This window comes from Armigeres subalbatus, chromosome 1 (genome assembly GCF_024139115.2).
Source record: "Armigeres subalbatus isolate Guangzhou_Male chromosome 1, GZ_Asu_2, whole genome shotgun sequence".
NCBI classification, from domain to species: Eukaryota; Metazoa; Arthropoda; class Insecta; order Diptera; family Culicidae; genus Armigeres; species Armigeres subalbatus.
In genome coordinates, this window is record NC_085139.1 from 257,150,019 (window position 1) to 257,171,968 (window position 21,950).

The 21,950-nt window shown below is 44.4% G+C and overlaps 1 protein-coding gene across 1 annotated transcript; it reads left to right on the top strand.

Annotated features, from left to right (window-relative positions):
- Positions 1-3,759: 3,759 nt before the first annotated feature.
- On the top strand, positions 3,760-21,903 carry LOC134213101 (fatty acid hydroxylase domain-containing protein 2-like). The gene is made up of 3 exons (XM_062691709.1): positions 3,760-4,094; positions 20,884-21,514; positions 21,576-21,903. Exons 1-3 carry the CDS (start codon positions 3,983-3,985, stop codon positions 21,745-21,747), a joined length of 915 nt encoding a protein of 304 aa, XP_062547693.1. The 5' UTR covers positions 3,760-3,982; the 3' UTR covers positions 21,748-21,903.
- Positions 21,904-21,950: the final 47 nt, after the last annotated feature.

Consider the following 21,950-nt stretch of genomic DNA (forward strand, 5'->3'; position numbering starts at 1 on the left):
ATAACCATCGCACACTAGGAAAATACGTAAAAATAATGTCGATAAACGATAAAATAAAATAAAAGATATTTTAGTTACTAGATAAAGATTGTCGCTGTCGTCGCTGTCCGGAACATCTTTTGCTGGCGAGGATAGGGGAGCTAAATGTCAAAGAAGGAAAATCCATACGATTTGACAGGTATGTACCACACATGTTTCGGACAGCAGAACAAAGGGAACAGTAGCGACAATCTTTATCTAGTAACTAAAATATCTTTTAATAAAATCCGTCCCCAATGCTATTTATAAATTTATGAAAATAAAATCCATGTATATTCGACCTTCCTCAGAATTTCTTGATAAACGGTTGCCATATGATTGTCAAATGGTAAGATTATTCCAATTTCGCCGCAATAAAGATCAACATCCATGCGATAATATTGGGATTCCACACTCAAAGATTCAATAATTTTTCAACGTTATTCAACGGCGCACAGAGGGACGAATCCTTAGAAAGAGGGTCAAAAGGTCATTTTTCAAAATGATGTATTCTATTTTTAAATATTTTTCTCGCATTATACAGGTTATAAAACATTGTAAATTACTTTAGTTGAGTCAATTTGACGATATTGTGCCCATTGGGGTACCTTTGAAGTTGGCATGAAAACGTGTTTTAACACCATTGATAATATATAAATATGAAGTATGATATCTTTGCAATATTTTTCAAATTTGTTATTCAATCATTTCAAACTCAATACATCTTCAAAGATAACATAATCAACTATCAATTGCATACATTGTATCACAAATTCATGAAATATTCACCCTTGGCTTATGGAGTTGAATTTGGGCTTATTTCGAAATTTACTCATTTCGTGGTGTTTTCATGTGGTCAGAAAACAATTTACCCATCATTACCCAGCGCTGAAAATCGCATGGCTACTACTTTACATTATATATTTTCAAACTAAACCAAATTTAGGGCCCGCCAGGGCCCGCAGGTTTTTTCCGAGGCATTTGAAAATGACGTAAAATACATGAAAATGTATGTATATGTACTGAATGCTACAATCACAACAATCGTTATGAATGTAGTTGAAAATGATAAAATTTCATCACAGTAAGTATAATAAACCCATTTGTTCTCATTTTAAGCCATATTTGTACTTTTGACCGTCTTTTTTTCAATCCGTCCCACTGTGCGGCGTTATGTCCGGCTTTAAGTAAATTTAGTTCCGCATGAATGCATGTTTTTTATTCATTGCTCCAGCAGTTTTGTTCGTTATAATCTACGACAGCTTAATAAATCACGAATATAAGAAGCATGTCTTGAAAACAAATCTTTATTTTCCTATAAATCAAATTTTCCAGATCTAGAATCCAGATTTTTTCTCAAACTGAAAAAGCATAATGTTTTTTTCCACTGTGCGGTAGATCAGATAAATGTGAAATTCAATGGTTAAGAAGGACAAAGGTTAAGAAGGATGTCTAATGCTTGCTTATTAACTTACTATTCAAACTCAATTCGACCACCCTTTCAGAGCATCACATCACAGTCGAACAGGGAACCTTAAAAATCATTAGTTCAGCACATTGTTAAACTTCCCCAATGTGCTGAAATGTGATAAAACGAAAACGTTAGTTCGACTTCAAATAAAGGTAGTAAACAAATTAATAGGCCATGTCAAATATTAGTTAGATTAAATGCTGAAATGAAATCTGTCTAGCGAATTATTCAGCATCCATTTTATTCAGCTACGAAGATCACAAATAAACAATAATTCAACCTAGATGCTTATTTGTAGCTTGTCGTTGTTTGTTGGGTATGATGTTACCTTCTATGTGTTATTATTTTCGAAGAATTCACATGTAGCTCAATTGAGGCTTAGTAAAATGCTTATTAAAGGTTTAATGAATCAGTTAATAAATTTGTTTTTCAAAATAAGATGTTGTAGTTGTATAACTTCGCCAAAATTGTGTGAACAAAGCTTGAACAGAAGTTGTGATAAGAAATAGTACAGACACAATTCAACACAGCGCTGAATTAAATCATCACACTGATGTTAGTTCAACTAGTGAATGTTTGTTGGGACCTCACGCTCGTTTGTAAGAAGGTTCCCGTTTATGTCCTTACACATATCGGGCTGTGGCACGTGACCCTTACGTGAACGGTTCTACTTCTCATAGAACTTTCATGCGTTATTAGCGCGGTACAGTTCCTCCGTCTCTTCACGGTCTCGATCTTCCTGCTGGCGCTTTTTCCTCCGGAAAATCGAGTTTTGTCTGTTCCTCGCCCGTTTGTATCGTGCCTCGTTCGCCCTCGTGCGGTGTTGCAGCAATCTCGCCCATGCTGTATTCTTCTCCTCAACTAACTGCTCACATTCGCCGTTATAACAGTCGTTTCTCTGATCCGAAGCCACCGTGCCTAGTGCAGCGGTTGCGGTGCTTCCAATGGCGGATCGAATTTCTCTCCAGCCATCTTCAAGAGATGCTGCGCCTAACTGCTCTTCTTGGGAGTGCCACTTCCAGCTGCTGCGCGTATTCTTGGGCTAGTCTACCGTCTTGTAGCCGCCCAATGTTTAGCCGCGGCGGACGACTCCGACGCGTGTTGATCACCGTCGAGAGTTTTGAGCGCAGACATACTGCAACGAGGTAGTGGTTGGATTCAATATTCGCACTGCGGTAAGTGCGTACGTTCGTGATGTCGGAGAAGAATTTACCGTCGATTAGAACGGGGTCAATTTGGTTTTCCGTTACTTGATTAGGTGATTTCCATGTGGCCTTGTGGATATTCTTGCGGGGGAAGAAAGTGCTTCGGACTACTTCACTTAGAGTCCCTCGCTGGCACTCGGACGATGATCAGCCGCCCCTAACATGGAGAACAGACGCTGTTGTGAGCCGATCCTGACATGGAGAACAGACGCTAAATAGGATTTGCACCTCCGGAGAGGAGCAAACTCCCCCTTCCCTGTCAGCATACGACCATAGTTCCCATCGGGGTTGGTTACCCGATCATCCCTAAGGTTGCTCGTATCCCGGCCAGCACCACGAGGAGGTAGGAATAGGAGTTGCTGGGTAAGAGGCTAAGGACCGCGAGATGGGGTTTATTTTATGCCTTCAGGTATGCGAAGTACCAATGGTACGCTTTACCCAGCATTTGCCGTGTCAATGCGCTGGTCACTTAGTGCTAATCTCAGAGGAAATAATAGCGAAAACAATATTCAACAGAGAACCAGATAGGGGTCGGCGACTTCGTGGAAGGCCACGAACACGCTGGCTGCACAGAATTTAAACTTATATTTTCATGGTGATTTTACTTCAAGTAAAGGTTTTTACTAGTGCTCATGAGATTAAATTATAGAAAACAAATTTCGTGAAAACATTAAATTGTAATATTGTATGGAGTTGTTATATCTGGTGCCCGGTTGAAAAACTAATGCAAAAATGCGGATGATTTGCCGATCGAACTGTTATCAGAATTAACGCTTGAGGCAACCCATATGCTGATGTTGCCAATCATTTTAATAAAAAAGAAAATATTCCTCAGGGCCAGTGTAAACGTCATGAATTTTCGATCACATTGCGCATTTAAGTCCGTGCTCCGATGGCAATGAAACCACTGTGCACTAACTCATCCGCGAGCGCGTAAACCGTTCACTATCGCGCAACTCTCAGCTTCGCTCTTCCCGGTAGCTACCCGCTCAAGTGTTTGTAGGTGAAAATTAAAAATACAAATCTCTCGAACAACGAGAGTTGATGGCTCAGCTGGGTACTTGCGTACTCGGTCTCCGCTTAGTCGCAGTACAGTTCCAGTCGCTTGCCCAGCAACGAACTATTCGGTCACCGTTCGGAGAGATTGAATGAATATAGTCACATATTTGTTTTTACCTTCCACTCGCAATCGAACGGGAAACCGGACCAGTTTAATTGGTGGTGAAGCTTTTGGGCAGAGCAGTGCTGAAGAAAGTGAAGAAAGTGTCCCAGCAAGGGAAGGCTTGAGATGTCGCTGGCTGTGGAGATCTTTGACCTACCGGCGAGGCAGTTCCGCCTGTTCTGGGGAGCTTCCGGTGATCTGTGGCAATCCCTGTGGGATCGTATATTGGATATCACAGGTACGATATCTTTGATTTGCGCATCAAGTCAAATAGGCTAATTAGATGCAGTTGATTCATAGATCAAAGAAGAAAACGAAATGCGCTCACAGTGCGCAATGGTTGGATACTCTCGTTACAGAGTACCAGCAGCCTTGAAAAAGGGTCGTGTTCATGAAAACATATCAATTGTGGTCAATTTGTCGAGTCTGGCTTATCACAGAGTGTGCAACGCGTAGATCACCGATCAGTGTGGGAGGTGCTTGTAAACACAGCTCTCTTTGTGATGCAGCGACGATCGTGAAGCTTGTCGATGTCACGGTGCTGTTTCTGCTGTGGATGGTATTCGATAGTGAACAATGAAGGGTTGAAGCTATCTGAAACGAAGAACTCCGAAATCAGAAATCAATGATAATTTGAAGGTCAAATTGCTTTTACTGGCCAGTTTTAACCGGTTTCAAAATTCTGTAAAATAGTTTTTAGTGTTTTTTTATTTATTTTTTATTCTGGAACGACCAAAAAAGGGCATTTGAATAAATAATTGATTTAGTGTTCCGGGAACAGCCTTCTACTATAAATTCTTTTCAGCGATTCGTTAAAGAAAAGTATTTGCTCACTTTGAATAACAAATTTTAGCGTCTATGATATTTTTAGCAAAACAGCGTCAAAACAATGACAGAATGACAGTAGTAGACATGTTATTAGGATATGGGTATACAGGTTTAAACGCTATCGATATAAAAAAAAGTTGCAAGTCACTTTAATAACTCAAGGGAATGTCTACAACAAAATCGGCTAATAATCATGTACATACCTTATATAAATTTGAATCAAGACTGATTCATGTTGTTTGCTCAACACAGTTAGTATAAAGCTGTTTTTGCAGATCAATTTACAGTTTGAAGATTTTAAAATGCATATATGCAATTGGTCGGGGCTGTTCGTTCGTAAAAGGAACACGAAAATCTTAGTTGAGGAATATCTGACACGATAAATAATTGATAGGAACTGCTGCAAAAAAAAACTTGTTTGAAAATTTTGTGTAATTCGTCTTTCACGCTTGGCTCGGCTCAGCAGCACCTTGACCAGTTGCGGAAGGAGAGGTTTTGATGAGTAGAGTAACTACGGGTTTGCAGATTGAAGCATGGAAGCATGATTTGGGCTTTGTCATTCAGTCAATCACACTATACTGCCGTGAATCGCATATCTGTCCCATCTTTGCTGGGTTTCCTATTCATATGGGACAAATATGCGATTCACTGCAGTATAGTCAGGATCGAAAATTTTGTGAGAATATCAGCAATATGTGTCTGATAGAATTCTTATTACGATTTTGATAAATCGTAATCAAAATCTACGAACTGGGGTATTTACGCATAAACAATTACACGAGCTTCCAGATTTAAGATTTTAAATATATGATTTTTAGAATTTACTAACTTTACGAAGAAGCGAATTGTTGTACCGTTTTGACTCGAAGTCCGGACACCTAAGCACTGCTGAATTTTTAGTTCAATATTTCAAACGGAACTAAGTACTTGACACAGAGTGATAACACACCCTGTCAAGATTAACTTATCAAATTTGCTGTAGTGTACTGAAAATGACATTTTGTATGCACGAAATAACTAATATAATCGAAAACATTGAACATCGCTTGCTTCGAAATCCGGACACAGTATAAGGGATGCTTCAAATACCGGACAATTTTGCTTCGAATTTCCGGACGCTTCGAGTTTGGCTATATTGATTCTCAAATAGCCAATTTAATCCGTTCAAAGACAACTAGGATATAGCATTCATATTTCTCGATTAATATAAATCCGTAAGGTAAGGTTTCAATACACATTTGTATGGAAATCTGGCATCCCCCGGTTGTGTGTACAATCCGAAGTTTCTGCTCCGAGATTGACCAGGACTACCAAAAAACAGCATTAGAAACCAAGCAGGAGCATTTATCTGCAATATACAACATTCGGAATCTTATAATTTCATACAATCTCCCCCCTCTCCCCTTTCAAGGTAGAACGCTTTTTTGACATTTGACGTGTCTGTGGGTAATGAAATATTTTCTTCAATACTACCTCTCAAATTCAACGTGGGTAAGCTGCAATTAGTGGTATTTATGTGTCTTTTGAAAACCGTTTCAGTTTGTTTTTAGAAATCAAGGATTGGAAGGAGCGATTGAAATAATGAATTCATGCGGATTGATAAATCCGGGCGTGTCCGAGAAATGTTGAGTTTTTTTATTTGACGGGAGTCGTTCACAACGTCTCTTTTTATACAATTCTGTTAAAACGCTAGTTTTACGAACTTGTTTTATTTTACGAAAATGTGAATGACTAAAAAAATACATTTGAAGACAACCTTTCACTAGAAACTGAAGGCAAGTTTTGCTACTTGTGTACAATTAATAAAGTGATATCATTTACAATATGTGTATAAGTATATATCGATAAGCTGAGAGCAAGCAATGTTCCTTTTGGAGTGTAGCAACTGAAATCTAATGAAATTGTTACTATGATTGATCATTACGAATCATTTGATTTCAATTAACTTAACTGATAAACAGTTATTTAACATCTTCTCAGCATGTCCGGAAATCGAAGCAATTGTAAAAACTTGCCTCGAAGTCCGGACATACAGAAAATGTAATAAAAATTATAAAGCTATGAATTCCCAAGCAATTCCTCTAATTCATGGCAAAGAGTGCTATCATACTATGTTAATGAATTACTAATACCCCTTGCAAATGATAGAATATAGAAAATATGAGCTTAGTTTTTCTAATGTTGAGTCTTAAGCTGCATTCTAAGAAAAACGAAATTCATCGTTGATTATGACATGCTTTCAACTTTTACCTCTAATTTTCAAGTTTTCACCACAGATCACGGATTACTTACATTTGTTAAAATGGTTTCAAGTCCAAGAATCGTTCCCTGCATTAATAACCCAAGAAATACTTGTTGAGATGGTGAATAAAGTCAAATAACAATTGAAGTGTCCGGCTTTCGAAGCGTCCGGCAATTCGAAGCAAAACGGTATTTCCAATTTTAGGATTTGCAAATTTCCGAACACACAAACATGCCCAAATCAATTTCCTGAAATTTCGAATCGTTCCGTTTTACGTTAGGGAACATCCACAAATTACGTAACGCTTAGAGGGGGGGGGGGTTCAGTGAAGTGTGACGATCCATACAAAATTTTCAGAAGCTTCATACAAAAAGTGTGACATAGGAGGGAGGGGGGTTGAAAAAGTCCAATTTTTGCGTTACGTAATTAATGGATCTTCCCTAGTCCGTCTACTGGAGAGTGAGTGAATTGACGCAGCCTGTGAGGAAGAGTATGGAACTTTAGAAGACATCCTTCTACCGCGTAACCCTGCCAAGATTCACTTGATATTGAAGGGACCATCAAGTTAAGGAGGAGTTGATGTAGTGTACACGTTTATATTTTTCTTCCAAAAGATGAAACACTTTTCAAAACATGTGAGAATATGGTCTAGGGTCATTTGGCATAATGCCGTTTGGCCGAATAATTGAAATTGATTTCCTTATTAAGGGAGCATTCATCAAATACGTAACGCTTAGAGTGTGAGAATCCATACAAAAGTATTAGATGCTTCACACAAAAAGTGTGACATAGGGGGAAGGGGGTTGAAAATAGCCAATTTTTGCGTTACGTAAATAATGGATCTTACCTAAGTGAAGTGAGAAGTGAGATGTTCGAAGTGAGGACTTTGTAACAAGTGTCAGTGTGTTGTCCAAGATTGGTGAGATTTTACGCGTTTTGTATTCGTTTAAATTGTAAAAAAAGTAAAATAATCGTGGTTGTTTAGTGTTAAATCTAGACCAACATTTGAAAAGTGCGTAACAGCTAAAATTTATTCCTTCTGATTCTTCGTCCACATATATAGCTGTATATGTAGACGAAGAATCAAAAATAATAAATTTTGGCTGTTACGCCCTTTTCAAATGTTGGTCTAGAAATGTTCCAGCTCACACAAACCCTTCGAACGCAGCCAACACTACACTGCCCCATGACAGGACGACAGTGATACGGCTACTCACCAACAGGGACGCCGAGAAAAAACATGGAATGGGTGGCCATGGGGGTGGCGAATTGAGTGGCGAACTGGGTGGTCAGCATGTGGCGGAATTCATGGGCGACAACGGGTCAACGGCCAGAGGCTTGGGTCAACGGTCACAAGAACGACAAATCATTAGCCTGGTGATTGTCGAAAAGAAAGGTTGATTTGAGAGACAGAAAAGTATTGAGTAAGCAGAGAAAAGTTATAGAACTTGAAGAAAATTGAAGAAGGTTGTAGAAGATAAGTGAAAAGGAGTTAGTGTGAAAGACTGGACATCCAGGACCTCGCGGTTTTATTATAAAACGCCATCGCGGTTTCCCGTCGTTCTGAAACCCGATACCTGCCCTAGGAGAGTGTGTCCACCAAGTGCACCATAAAACCAGGTTTTTCCCAGTACGTCCACGGACTGCTGAAGCCTCGAGTTCGTCACTACACTCGAGGGGTGCACGACACAGGCAGAGGGTCCACGAGAGGCTGCAGTCCGCCAAGAAGAAGCTGACATCCACCCCTGACCCAGTTGCAGAAACCGAAGAGTCTACAGGTAGCGGAGTAGCAGTGCGCGGGGCCCCGAAGAATAAAGAAGAAAGAGAAGTGAGGAAGTAAGGAAGAGAAAGGTAGGAGGTAGAAGTAAGAAAGTGGGAAGCGTCGTCCGGTGTTTGAGGACGGACGCGAGAAGGAAGAAAGAAGTAGGACGTCAAGGAGAAAAATAAAGTGCACTTAAATTAAAGTGGGAGTTTTTCATGAGACAACTCGAGTGTTTTACTATCGCGGAGTGTCACGAGCGTAGAGCCGACCCTGAGGCTTGTTGAAGGGGGTCTCACCAGTGCTGGGAGTAACACGGCCCTGGCCCCCAGTAAGTTACAGCTTAACATTTCACAGTTTTTTCACTTCTATTATTATTGATTCAGACTAAGGCCGAAGTGGCCTATGCGGTATATAAGAGTCTTCTCCATTCGGCTCGGTCCATGGCTACACGTCGCCAGCCACGCAGTCTACGGAGGGTCCGCAAGTCATCTTCCACCTGATCGATCTTGCCCGCTGCGCACCTCGCCTTCTTGTGCCCGTCGGATCGTTGTCGAGAACCATTTTCACCGGGACAGCCGAGAACCATTTTTCGGACAGTAACGACATTCTGGCTACGTGTCCGGCCTACCACAGTCGTCCGATTTTCGCAGTGTGAACGATGGATGGTTTTCCCAGCAGCACATGCAGCTCGTGGTTCATTCGCCTCCTCCACGTACCGTCCGCCATCTGCACCTCACCATAGATGGTACGCAGCACTTTCCCTTCGAAAACTCCCAGTGCGCATTGGTCCTCCACGAGCATCGTCCAGGTCTCGTGTCCGTAGAGGACTACCGGTCTAATGAGCATTTTGTAGATTGCCAGTTTGGTACGGTGGCGAACTCTATTCGATCGGAGCGTCTTGCGGAGTCCAAAGTATGTACGATTTCCAGCCACTATGCGTCTCCGAATTTCCCTGCTGGTATCATTTTCGGCAGTCACCAATGAGCCCAAGTACACAAATTCTTCTACCACCTCGATTTCGTCACCACCGATGCCAACTCGCGGTGGGTGGCTCACATTGTCTTCTCTTGAACCTCTTCCTATCATGTACTTCGTCTTCGACGTGTTGATGACTAGTCCGATCCGCTTGGCTTCCCTCTTCAGTCTGATGTAGGCTTCCTCCATCTACTCAAAGTTACGTGCCATAATATCTATGTCGTCGGCGAAGCCAAATAGCTGGACGGACTTATTGAAAATTGTACCACTCGTGTTAATCCCTGCTCTTCGTATTACCCCTTCCAAAGCAATGTTGAATAACAGACACGAAAGACCATCACCTTGCCGTAACCCTCTGCGGGTTTCGAAGGGACTCGAGAATGCCCCTGAAACTCGAACTACGCACATCGCCCGATCCATCGTCGCTTTGCTCAACCGTGTCAGTTTATCCGGAAAACCGTGTTCGTGCGGATTGCGTTCGATTGCGATTTTAAGGAGATGTTCCCCCAGCTGAAGATACGCGCAGAGGTTAAACAGAAACAGCGGTTCATCTTCCTGAAAACGCCGGAGGATCCACCAAGAATGGACGTGACGACATTCGGATCAACAAGCTCTCCCTGTTCGGCCCAATTTGTGAAGAATCGGAATGCCGAAGAGTTCGCCGCACAATACCCCAAAGTATCGGCGGCCATCAGTCACAAACACTAGATGACTAATGATATGGAAATGCTAATATCATCTTCCAAACCTAGACGTACATGTTCATGATAGAATTAGAGGCAAAAGTATAGAATTGATAGTTCCGTTAGGATACGGCAGGCATGAAGAATTTTTTTATAGAAGTCGATTTGAAAGCGAGCGGAGGGCAATATTTGTGATGGCACATATCACACGACCTTCCTTCTGCCAAGCTCCCGTATGAAGGGGGAGGGAAGAATATCAGTGTGGAAGCTGATATATCTCCACTGGCAAAAGGAAGGTGGTTTGATTTGCTCATATGCCATCGCGTGCGGAAGGATTTTCTATCGACGAGTACTGTCTCCAAATTTCTAATATGACATCAGCATCTAGTCGAATAGGATGACATCTATCATAAGGCTTCCAATAGGGTAGCGGTTCTCAACCTGGGGTACATGTACCCCTGGAGGTACCTTCGCTGGCCCCAGGTGATACTTCGAACAAAAATGCGTAATGGCGGATGTATTACAATTCCAATAAAAACTTATGAAAAAAAAAATCTTATTCCAAAACTTTGTATTATACATAATATGCATGGCGGTCAGTAGTTCAAAGATTTTTAAATCCTATCAACCCCAAGCACAGCAGTGTATGAGTAGCTGTGGGACAAAAGATCATAAGGACAAAACGTCGAATGAACAAATTTAAAAAATCTTCAATGCAATCCTGATCGAGACAAAATATTGATAAATATGCTTGCGAACTAAAAAAAAAATTAAAGGTTCTGAAGCTTCCAGTTGAAAGACATAAAGCCTTTTTGCCTTTCTCGTATACAAAGTATACGTAAAGGCTATATGTTCGCTCCAAAAACGAACTTTTCATAGGAGACCCGGAGACCCATAGTGTTATATACCGATCGACTCAGCTCGACGAATTGGAGTGATGTCTGTGTGTGTGTATGTGTGTGTGTATGTGTGTTTTTTTTTCTTCCTAAACAATGGAGGAGGAATCTGCTCAACAGACATCCTGGGTTGACCAGGAAGTGCGGGGTTAGGGATCACCGAGGGAGGCAGGACTACATTCCCGACCCGCTAAACCGTTTCCATTGCCGCCAAGCCCATAGTCCCTTCGGTACAACCAGAAAGTAATGCTTCAAAGGGGGGCCAGTGCACAACGCCCCCTCGAGGTTAGCTGCGTGTCCTTGCAGCACCGAATATCGTAACTCGCTTTTCTAGAAGAACACCATGGTATCGTGCCAGCGCGTTGCCGGCTTTCCAGGTGGCCTTACCACGCCCTATGTCCTCGGAAAGTGGGAAGGGTCGACTTCGCGCCTGCTTCCCTCTGCACGATTGGTATCAAGAATGATGATGCCGCGTGCACCCCAAATTGACCTTTCTGCGATAGGGCCTATTCGCCAGCACACAGAGGGACTTGCCGACGCGAGGCCTACGCCTGCCCCAGCCTTGACGAGGACCCCTTTCCGTCCTCGGGCTCGGAACCCGCCCGGTTGACCGACGCCACGAAAGCGACGATACCATGTTGTTCTTCGCGCGGCCACTTGTTCGATAAAAGGATCGAGTTCGACCACAGAGCATGACCACCGGTATGACCCATGAAGCCAACTCCGATCCCTTGGACCACCTCTTATTTGCGCCTGAACTAGCCATCCTTGAGTCCACGCGCCACCTTCTGTGTAGCTCCGAGACGATTTGGGCGATAGCCGATAAAACGGCGTTCCAGCCAACTTCATCTTTACACATCCTCCGGACTAGGTTGTCCGGGTAGTGTCCAGACCACATGTGGCAAGCATGTGGTCACGCATTGCGCGAAAACGTGGGCACACGAACAACACGTGTTCCGCCGTTTCCTCTAAACCTGCGCACACCAAACACTCGGGCGAGGCCGAGCAAGCCAGCTGCGTTACCTGTACTTTGATATTGCAGCACGCTTAAACGCCGGGCACATCGAACCCCCATGGGGTGCTTGCTGTTCACAGCTTTGCTGGAACAAATCAAACAATTGGGAGGGTTCGTGCAGCATTGTGCCTTATGTCCCTCCAATCCGCAGCGTCGGCAGAGATTGCTTCTGTCAGGGCCTTTGCAGTCCCATTGCTTGTGCCCCGGTTCCAGGCACTTGAAGCAAACTTCGGGTTGCTCGTATATGCGCACAGGGCATACCGACCATCCCACCTTGACGCTCCCTAACTTGACTACCTTGGAGGCGTCCGCTGCAGATAGCCAAATCAATGCTACCTGCGTCCCTGCCGGACGTAGCCGAACGGCTGCGGTGGTCGTCTCCACTTCACACTGTCGCCGCAGTGCAGTGACGAGCTCTTCGACTTCAGTGATCTCGTCCAGGTCTTTAACCCTTAGATTCACCTCCGTCGTGAGTGCCCTCACCTTGACCGTCTCGCCTAGGACCTCCTCCGCCAACTTCTTGTAGGCGGCGCCCTTTTGCGAGACGCCCCGCTTCAGCTCGAGGATCATCTCGCCCATCCGGGTACGTCTTATACGACGTACGTCGGCGCCGAGTTCACCGAGCTTGACGTCACTCCTCATCGCCTTCAAAACATCCGAGTACTTAGCCTCGTCCGCCGTGATGACTACGGCATCGCCCCTGGAGCGATTGGCGCCTACCCTAGACTTCTTGCTACCCTCATTCGCCTGGGCCTTCTTTTCGGCCCTTGACGTCTTCGGTTTCCTCTTGTTCTTGACTAGGGTCCAGGAGGCGTCACCCCTCTATTTCCCTGGTCTGGTGCGGCTGAGAACTTTCAGCCTGCCGTAACCCCTTACCACCGTCTTTCCTGAGTGGACGGACCTTTCCAGGTCCTTCCTCCTCCGGTTTTGGAGGTGCCTGACCGGGGTTCAGCTTCCCAGCCCCACTACCCTTGTTCGGGGTAGTAACCTCCGCGTTTTGGAGCGGCCCCAGGAGCTCATCCCCTGGAGACTGTCTCCCCCGTTTTTGTGTCTGCTCCGTTGGAGCAGTCACCCCCGACGTACCCGCAAATACTTGAGCCTCAGTCTGGGTAGACTTTGGCACCACCGTTTTCGCTGGCACGCCTTCGGTCGATTCGACCTTGCCCGAGTCCGCGAATCCTTGGGCCTCAGTCTGGGTAGACCTCGACTCCACCGATTTCACGGGTTTACACTTGGCAGGCCCGACCGCCCTCTCCAGCTTGGCGTTCAGAATCGACTTTCGAAGTTTCTGCAAGCTCCTCTTGAGGTCCTTGCTGATATTATTCTTCGATGACGCAAAGTCGATGATGGCGTCCAGCTGTTCCGTCGCCACCTCGAAGGCCGAAAGTCCATCGCGTTTGCGGTTCATCGCCTCCACAAGCCATGGGCCGTCAATAACCCCTAACGGCGTTTTTATAGCCGAGAGGAAGGTTGAGTGACCCACGCTGGCGCTGCGCACTGAGCTGCCGACTATTGCCTCTGGCCTCCTAGGCGGAGACCTGAACAACCCACCTCTTGCGAAGGGGTTGTCGCCTACACTACTACCACTAAGTTAAGAATTGACTTGGTTTTCCATTTTGGTCCCACGAGTTGGTCGGGAAGAGACGTCCACCACGCCAGAGCCCATCATGACTCTGTAAGGGACAATTACTGTGGAGGGTGCCCAGGTACCCCACAGGCTCCGTTAAAGGCCTAGCTTATTATTTCACCTCCTGGCCATGCATCCTCGGCACGGGTCGCTTGACGCTTTGGGATTAGGTTAGGGACGATGGTCCCGGCCATCGCAGTGGCCATGGGGAGGGGTCGTCAAGCCCTTGGACAAAGTCCCTGCTGTGTGTATGTGTGTGTATATGTGTGTGTGCGCGCAAAAAGTTTAGCTCATTTTTTAGGCACTTATCTTTAACCGATTTGCTCGCAACAAGTTGCATTCGACGCAGAGTCCTGTCCCATTATTTGTTGAAAATTGACCCGATCGGACTATGGGCTTAGAAGTTATGACCAAAATTCTTTTTGCCTTTACTTAAAGGCTATATGTTCGCTCCAAAAACGAACTTTTTATAGGACTCCCGTAGAACCATAGTTTTTTTTTTGTCTTTATTAAGGAGACTCGTCTCCGGGAGACCCATAGTGTTATATACCGATCGACTCAGCTCGACGAATTGTAGTGATGTCTGTGTGTGTATGTGTGTGCGCAAAATAATCTCTCTCACTCACTGACTGACACTCACTTATCCTTAACCTCTATCTAAATCTTGTCCCATTGTTTCGTATAAAAAACCGGCCCAATCGGACTATGGGCTTCGGATTTATGGCCAGTTTTTACAAAAAATCTTACTCTCTATTTAGGTACTTCAAGACAAAATTTTCGAAACGACTTATCTGCTTTTGTAAACAGAGATTCAAACGTTGATTGCACGAATCTCATAGCACTTCGACACAAACCAACGCCATCATCAGGTAGCCGAGACCTTCACCTGCCTATTGGTAGTGTTTGAATGCGTGGGAGTGTTATCAGATTCTTCGAATCGACGTTCGAATCTTTGTTTACAAAAGCAGATAAGGCGTTGTGAAAATTTTGTATTGACTTACTCTTGGTCGATTTGCTCGCAACATTCGACGCAGAATCATGTCCCATTGTTTCCTATTAAAAATTGGCCAGTTCGACTATTGGCTCAGAAGTTATGGTCAAAATACTTTTTTTCATACCAAAAGTGCGAAGAAATTACTCCCTCGCAAGAAACGAGAAAGGCACTATCACCGCTAGGTGGATTAATCTGGGTTTTTATCAAAAGCTAGGCTTCGAAGCTTGGAAGCCTCCTTTCAAATGCTCTTTCCTAAGCAACTCGTAAGCCTCCTTTCAAGGCTCGGAAGGCTCCTGCCAATAAGCTCAGAAACCTCCTCTCGGAAGCCTCGTTTCAAGAATACATCTTTCCAGGGGCTTGGAAGCCTGTTTTTACGATACTCGGAAGGCTAGTTTGAAAAAGCTCGGAAACCTCTTTCAAGAGGCTCGGAGGCCTCCTTTCAAGAGGCTCGGAAGCCTCCTTTCAAGAGGCTCGGAAGCCTCCTTTCAAGAGGCTCGGAAGCCTCCTTTCAAGAGGCTCGAAGCCTCCTTTCAAGAGGCTCGAAGCCTCCTTTCAAGAGGCTCGAAGCCTCCTTTCAAGAGGCTCGAAGCCTCCTTTCAAGAGGCTCGAAGCCTCCTTTCGAGAGGCTCGAAGCCTCCTTTTAAGAGGCTCGGAAGCCTCCTGTCAAGATTGTTAAACTAAAATTGTTAAACTTTTTACTGAGCGGACTACCGAGAGCTCAGCTGTTGAGAAATCGGTAATTCGTTTACCGAGCCCGTTAAAATAAATTAAGTGTGTACGTCTTATATCAAACCGATAGCAACCCAGTGTATCCATAAAATACCCTAGAGCTCATGTGAATGTTTCAAACAAGTACAACACAGGTGTTCTAAGGTCTTTCTGCTGCCCGGGAGTTGAATTCATTTGATCTACTTGGTCAACTATGCCTGGCATCAAACTGATAGCAACCCAGCGAGTCCCTAAAGTCCTTGCACGCAGACACGCTGGGTTGCAATCAGTTTGATACCAGGCGTAGTTGACCAGGTGACCAATTGAACTCAACTCTCGAACAATTTAGAGACCCTAGAACATCTCTGATGTAGCCGAAATTGATGACTCTGCGGTGGTACACGTGCCCGAAAAGAGGAAGCAACCGTCCATAAAAGCTTGCCCAAATCTGAAGGCAATGGGGGATTATTAGAAATCCCGAAGCTACCTGTCTTCACTGCTCCTTTGGATCCATCTTGCAATAAGACATTCCCGCCATTGCCCAAAAAAACCGATGTTTCTTAGAGACATCCGGCTAGGAGAATCAATGAAAGAAAAACTGCAATTCGTTCTTCCCAAAAAAGTACTCCGTCCAAGCGAGGATTGATCTCCTTTATGGACCTTGTGAACAGTTTTTTGAATATATTCAATATTCCGAATTCATTGAGGCCAATCATTGACCTTAGCAGGGCAGCAGGGACTATGTCCAAGGGCTTTACGATCCCTCCCAGGCCATCTGCGAGTTGTGGCGCCTGCCTAGGATGTGGTGGGGTATGACAGTGTACCCTGTTAAACCTCTATAAAAAGCTGCATGTATCCGCAAGTAGGCTTCGCCAAAGCGACCGTGTGCCGCTCAAAGCGCACAAGCCCAAGTCCTGGTGTTAGGTGGGACGCTAAACAGCCCTGACACGACGGCCCTCCGACGAGACAGGAGGTTTGCGCAGGCCCAATAAACCGCCTTTGAAAACAACTATTACGAACGACAAAGAAGGTAATACGACTCGATACAATCGGCAAGGACCTAGGCGACGAATAAAGGATCACGATTGGAAGCTTGGAACATGGAACTGCAAGTCGCTAGGCTTCGCAGGTTGCGACAGGATAATCTACGATGAATTACATCCCCGCAACTTCGACGTCGTAGCGCTGCAGGAAATCTGCTGGACAGGACAGAAAGTGTGGAAAAGCGGGCATCGAGCGGCTACCTTCTACCAAAGCTGTGGCACCACCAACGAGCTGGGAACCGGCTTCATAGTGCTGGGAAAGATGCGCCAACGCGTGATTGGGTGGCAGCCAATCAACGCAAGGATGTGCAAGCTGAGGATAAAAGGCCGTTTCTTCAACTATAGCATCATCAACGTGCACTGCCCACACGAAGGAAGATCCGACGACGAGAAAGAAGCGTGCTATGCACAGTTGGAGCAGACATACGATGGATGCCCACTGCGAGACGTCAAAATCGTTATCGGTGACATGAACGCTCAGAAAGGAAGGGAGGAAATGTATAGACCGGTCATCGGACCGGATAGTCTGCATATAGAACGACAACGGCCAACGATGCATAAACTTTGCAGCCTCCCGCGGAATGGTAGTCCGAAGCACTTTCTTCCCCTGTAAGAATATCCACAAGACCACATGGAAATCACCTAATCAAGTAACGGAAAACCAAATCGACCACGTTCTAATCGACGGTAAATTCTTCTCCGACATCACGAACGTACGCACTTACCGCAGTGCGAATATTGAATCCGACCACTACCTCGTTGCAGTATGCCTGCGCTCAAAACTCTCTACAGTGTACAACACGTGTCGGAGTCGTTCGCCGCGGCTAAACATTGGGCGGCTACAAGACGGTAGACTAGCCCAAGACTACGCGCAGCAGCTGGAAGTGGCACTTCCAACGGAAGAGCAGCTAGGCGCAGCATCTCTTGAAAATGGATGGAGAGATATTCGATCCGCCATTGGAAGCACCGCAACCGCTGCACTAGGCACGGTGGCCCCGGATCAGAGAAACGACTGGTATGACGACGAATGTGAGCAGTTAGTTGAGGAGAAGAATGCAGCATGGGCGAGATTGCCTCGGCGAACGAAGCACGATACAAACGGACTCGATTTTTCGGAGGAAAAAGCGCTAGCAGGAAGATCGAGACCGTGAAGAGACGGAGGAACTGTACCACGCCAATAACGCACAAAAGTTCTATCAGAAGTTAAACCGTTCACGTAAGGGCCACGTGCCAAAGCCCGATATACGTAAGGACATAAACGGGAACCTTCTTACAAACGAGCGTGAGGTGATCCAAAGGTGGCGGCATCACTACGAAGAGCACCTGAATGGTGATGTAACAGAAGAAGATGGACATGGGAGAACGCGCGCAGGACATAATTTTACCGGCTCCGGATCTCCAGGAAATCCAGGAGGAGATTGGCCGGCTAAAGAACAACAAAGCCCCTGGGGTTGACCAACTACCAGGAGAGCTATTTAAACACGGTGGTGAGGCGCTGGCTAGAGCGCTGCACTGGGTCATTACCAAGATTTGGGAGGAGGAAGTTTTGCCGCAGGAGTGGATGGAAGGTGTCGTGTGTCCCATCTACAAAAAGGGCGATATGCTGGATTGTAGCAACTACCGCGCAATCACACTGCTGAACGCCGCCTACGAGGTACTCTCCCAAATTTTATGCCGCTTCCGCCAATGAGAAGATGGAGGAAGCCTACATCAGACTGAAAAGCGGAAAAACGAATTGGGCTAGTCATCAACACGTCGAAGACGAAGTACATGATAGGAAGAGGCTCAAGAGAGGTCAATGTAAGCCACCCACCACGAGTTGGTATTGGTGGTAACGAAATCAAGGTGGTTGAAGAGTTCGTGTACTTGGGCTCACTGGTGACCGGCGATAACGATACCAGTAGAGATATTCGAAGACGCATCATGGCAGGAAATCGTACGTACTTTGGACTCCACAAAACGCTCCGATTGAATAGAGAACGCTTATTAGTCCGGTAGTTCTCTATGGACACGAGACCTGGTCGATGCTCGTGGAAAACCAACGCGCACTGGGAGTTTTAGAAAGGAAAGTGCTGCGTACCATCTATGGTGGAGTGCAGATGGCGGACGGTACGTGGAGGAGGCGAATGAACGGATTTCGTTTAATGAAGACTCTGAAATGTGGCTTTTAGCTATGTGGGTTCTCTTTTCATCGGCGCTTGGTGAGACGCACTGTAATCAGTGTAATTAAAGGTTTATTTTCCCGTACTAGTTTTCATACAAACTTGAAACTGCTTATGCTCATTCAGTTTTTGTTCAAATCGGCTCAGGTTTTCGGAGGACACGCGGAGCATGGGACGGAATCGAGTGGGCGTGGTGGATCTGAGTTCTCTTGTGAAAAACCCTATTGATAATTTTTGTTTTCATAAATACAACACCAATACTACTACAGTATATGCATTTTTTACTGCACAAAAACTTTCGAACTTTTGTTTTGGGTACTCAATCCACCTTCACCTTAAATCCCCATTGATATGTTGATATCTCTTGAGGTAAACGGACTTCGGTGCTGTACGGATTTTGATCCCCCACAGTATAATAAAATTTCAGGAAAAATATTCGATTTGGTAGGTTACGTGAAAAGATATTTCAGTTACAAGATAAAGATTGTCGCTATCCGGAACATCTTTTGCTGTCGAGGATAGGGTGCTAAATGTCAATGAAGGAACAATACATACGATTTGACAGTTCGGTACCCAACATGTTTCGGACAGCAGAACAAAGGGAACCGAAGCGACAATCTTTATCTTGTAACTAAAATATCTTTGGTCACGTGCCCCATCGTGCCCCATCTTAGCTCCGCCAGTAATGGAAATGGAAATAAATTTATATAAATTCATTTGTACATGTGTTTTTAGATATTTGTAAAGTTCTTTCGGATATCAATCAGACTAATTAGAAGTCGATATGGATATGTATCAGGTTGACTTGACAAATATTTGTTATTATGACAAACAGTATACTGATAGCTTTATCTCGATGGTCACTTCAATATCGAAATGTGTAGAGTCGACTGTATCTTCATACAAAACATTGCTAATAGCTTAGCTAAATTATTTATCTAATCTATGCTAATAGGTAATAACAATTTAGTTTGCTACACGTTATTCATTACCAAAACACAATAGCAAATTTTCAATTCTTCTCAGTTCCCACATGGAATTCTCATCTCATCTTGCTTTGAAAATTTTACTAAATTTAATTTTCACCGGAAATTCTTCTTTCTACGTACAATTCTTTTGATATTTCACGAGAAATTCTCACGAATGCCCACCGGAAAATCTATTGATTCTCCACATGAAAGTATCCTGAATTTCACAAACAAAATTATCAATTTCACGTGGATTTTATTATTGAAATATCTTTCTTTTATCATGGAATTGATTTATAAACTTTCGCAATTTTAAGTACATCAAACAAAAAAATACTCAACCGTAACCATATCTTTGGCGAAACGGTTTTCGGTGAAAGCCGCTCAATCGCTCAAAGTTCATATTGCCAAAAATAAAAAACACGATAACCCCGTTTTGATGACCTTCTCCATTGGTGCAGACAAGGGCGGCCAGCACCGCGAAGGAGCAGGTTCAAATGCGTAGCAATACCCAGTTCATCGTTTGGGGCCAATGCGTACTAAAGCTTATCGCGCAGCTTACAATAAACAACGAGGGAGCCGTGCGCCGGTAGGGGCTCGCTCTGCTTATGTGCTACTAAGTGGCGATAAGTCTCGTGAGATTGGACTTCGCATTGTTTCGATACCATCGACCTCTTGTTGTTGACGGTGTATTATCTTGAGCCTTAGGATTACCGAGTTAGCTGATATAAGTGGGTAGTTGCGGTAGATTGACCGATAAATCGTTCCTTGTTATCCTGTGCACGGTAATGATCTTTGTAGTCTGAATTGCTGAGACATTGAAAATTATTATTATTTCATCTCTTGAATATGTTATATGAGAGTAACATGTCGGTTACTGGCGAAGCTTAAGAAAGAACACATAATCTGTTTCTGATTTATTGTTTTGCTTTTGAATTTATTCGAATAGCTGGATGGTCTTCGGCTAATGAGATAGGTGACTGTCTCGGCTTTGGAATTAGTTGAGGGTTTATTTTATTTTTTATTTATTTTTTATTTGGATGTCATCCGTCATCAACGTCAATGATCGGTCCAGTATCACTACCTATTTCATAAAACTAAATTTTGAATATGATCTATTACAGGTGACGACCCGCTCCGGTTATGGATCTTTGGTACCCTTATCTACACCATGACCCTTTACTGGACCATTGGCTCTCTGTACACCTTGCTCGACGTTACCAATCGACCGGCATTCATGCGGCGCTTCAAGGTTCAACCCGGCACCAACGAACCCGTCGACAAAGATCGCCTTCGCCGAGTTATCCGTCAAGTGATCTTCAACCAAGTCTTCACCGGGCTCCCCATGCTCTACATCCTATATCACACGATTAACCCTCAAACGCCAGAGCTCATCCGAAAATTGCCCACTTTCACCACGGTTCTGTGGCAGCTGATCGTGTGCGTTCTGATTGAAGAGCCCGGGTTTTACTACAGCCATCGGTTGTTGCATCACGGACGAATCTATCGGTTTATCCATAAGCAGCACCACGAGTGGACTGCGCCGATTGCCATCACCGCAATGTACGCACATCCGATTGAGAATCTGGTCAGTAACCTGCTACCGGTTGGGGTAGGTGTCTGGGCCACCGGATGTCATATCTCGGTCGCCTGGCTGTGGTTCACGTTGGCCATTTCCAATACGCTGCACGTACATTCGGGGTACCATCTGCCATTCCTGCCGAGCCCGGAACAGCACGATTTCCATCATTTGAAGTAACGTGGCCCGAAGCGGCTTATCAGTCAGATGAAACTCATCCTGTTTCTTCAATTTCAGATTCAACCAATGCTTTGGAGTATTGGGAGTTCTCGACTGGCTGCACGGTACGAGCAGCCTGTTCATGAGCTCGAAGCAAGCCGAGCGGGACTACATCATGACCAGGTTTAGGCCGTTGCGTGAGGTTCATCCCGATCAGGGCAAGCAAGGGACGACCAAGAAGGAGAACTAAGGCAGAGAAGGTGTGAAGCATCAGATAGAAACTCAACGCTTAAAATTACAAGTCAATGCAATTGGAGAATGACACAAAAGTGCTTGATTAACTTTTTTTATGAATGATATGGCATTTGTTAACATATATTATGTAAAAAAGTATTATAAAATATAAGATTGTTTTTTATTCTTAAATGACAGAAATCAAATAGAAAAGCTTCA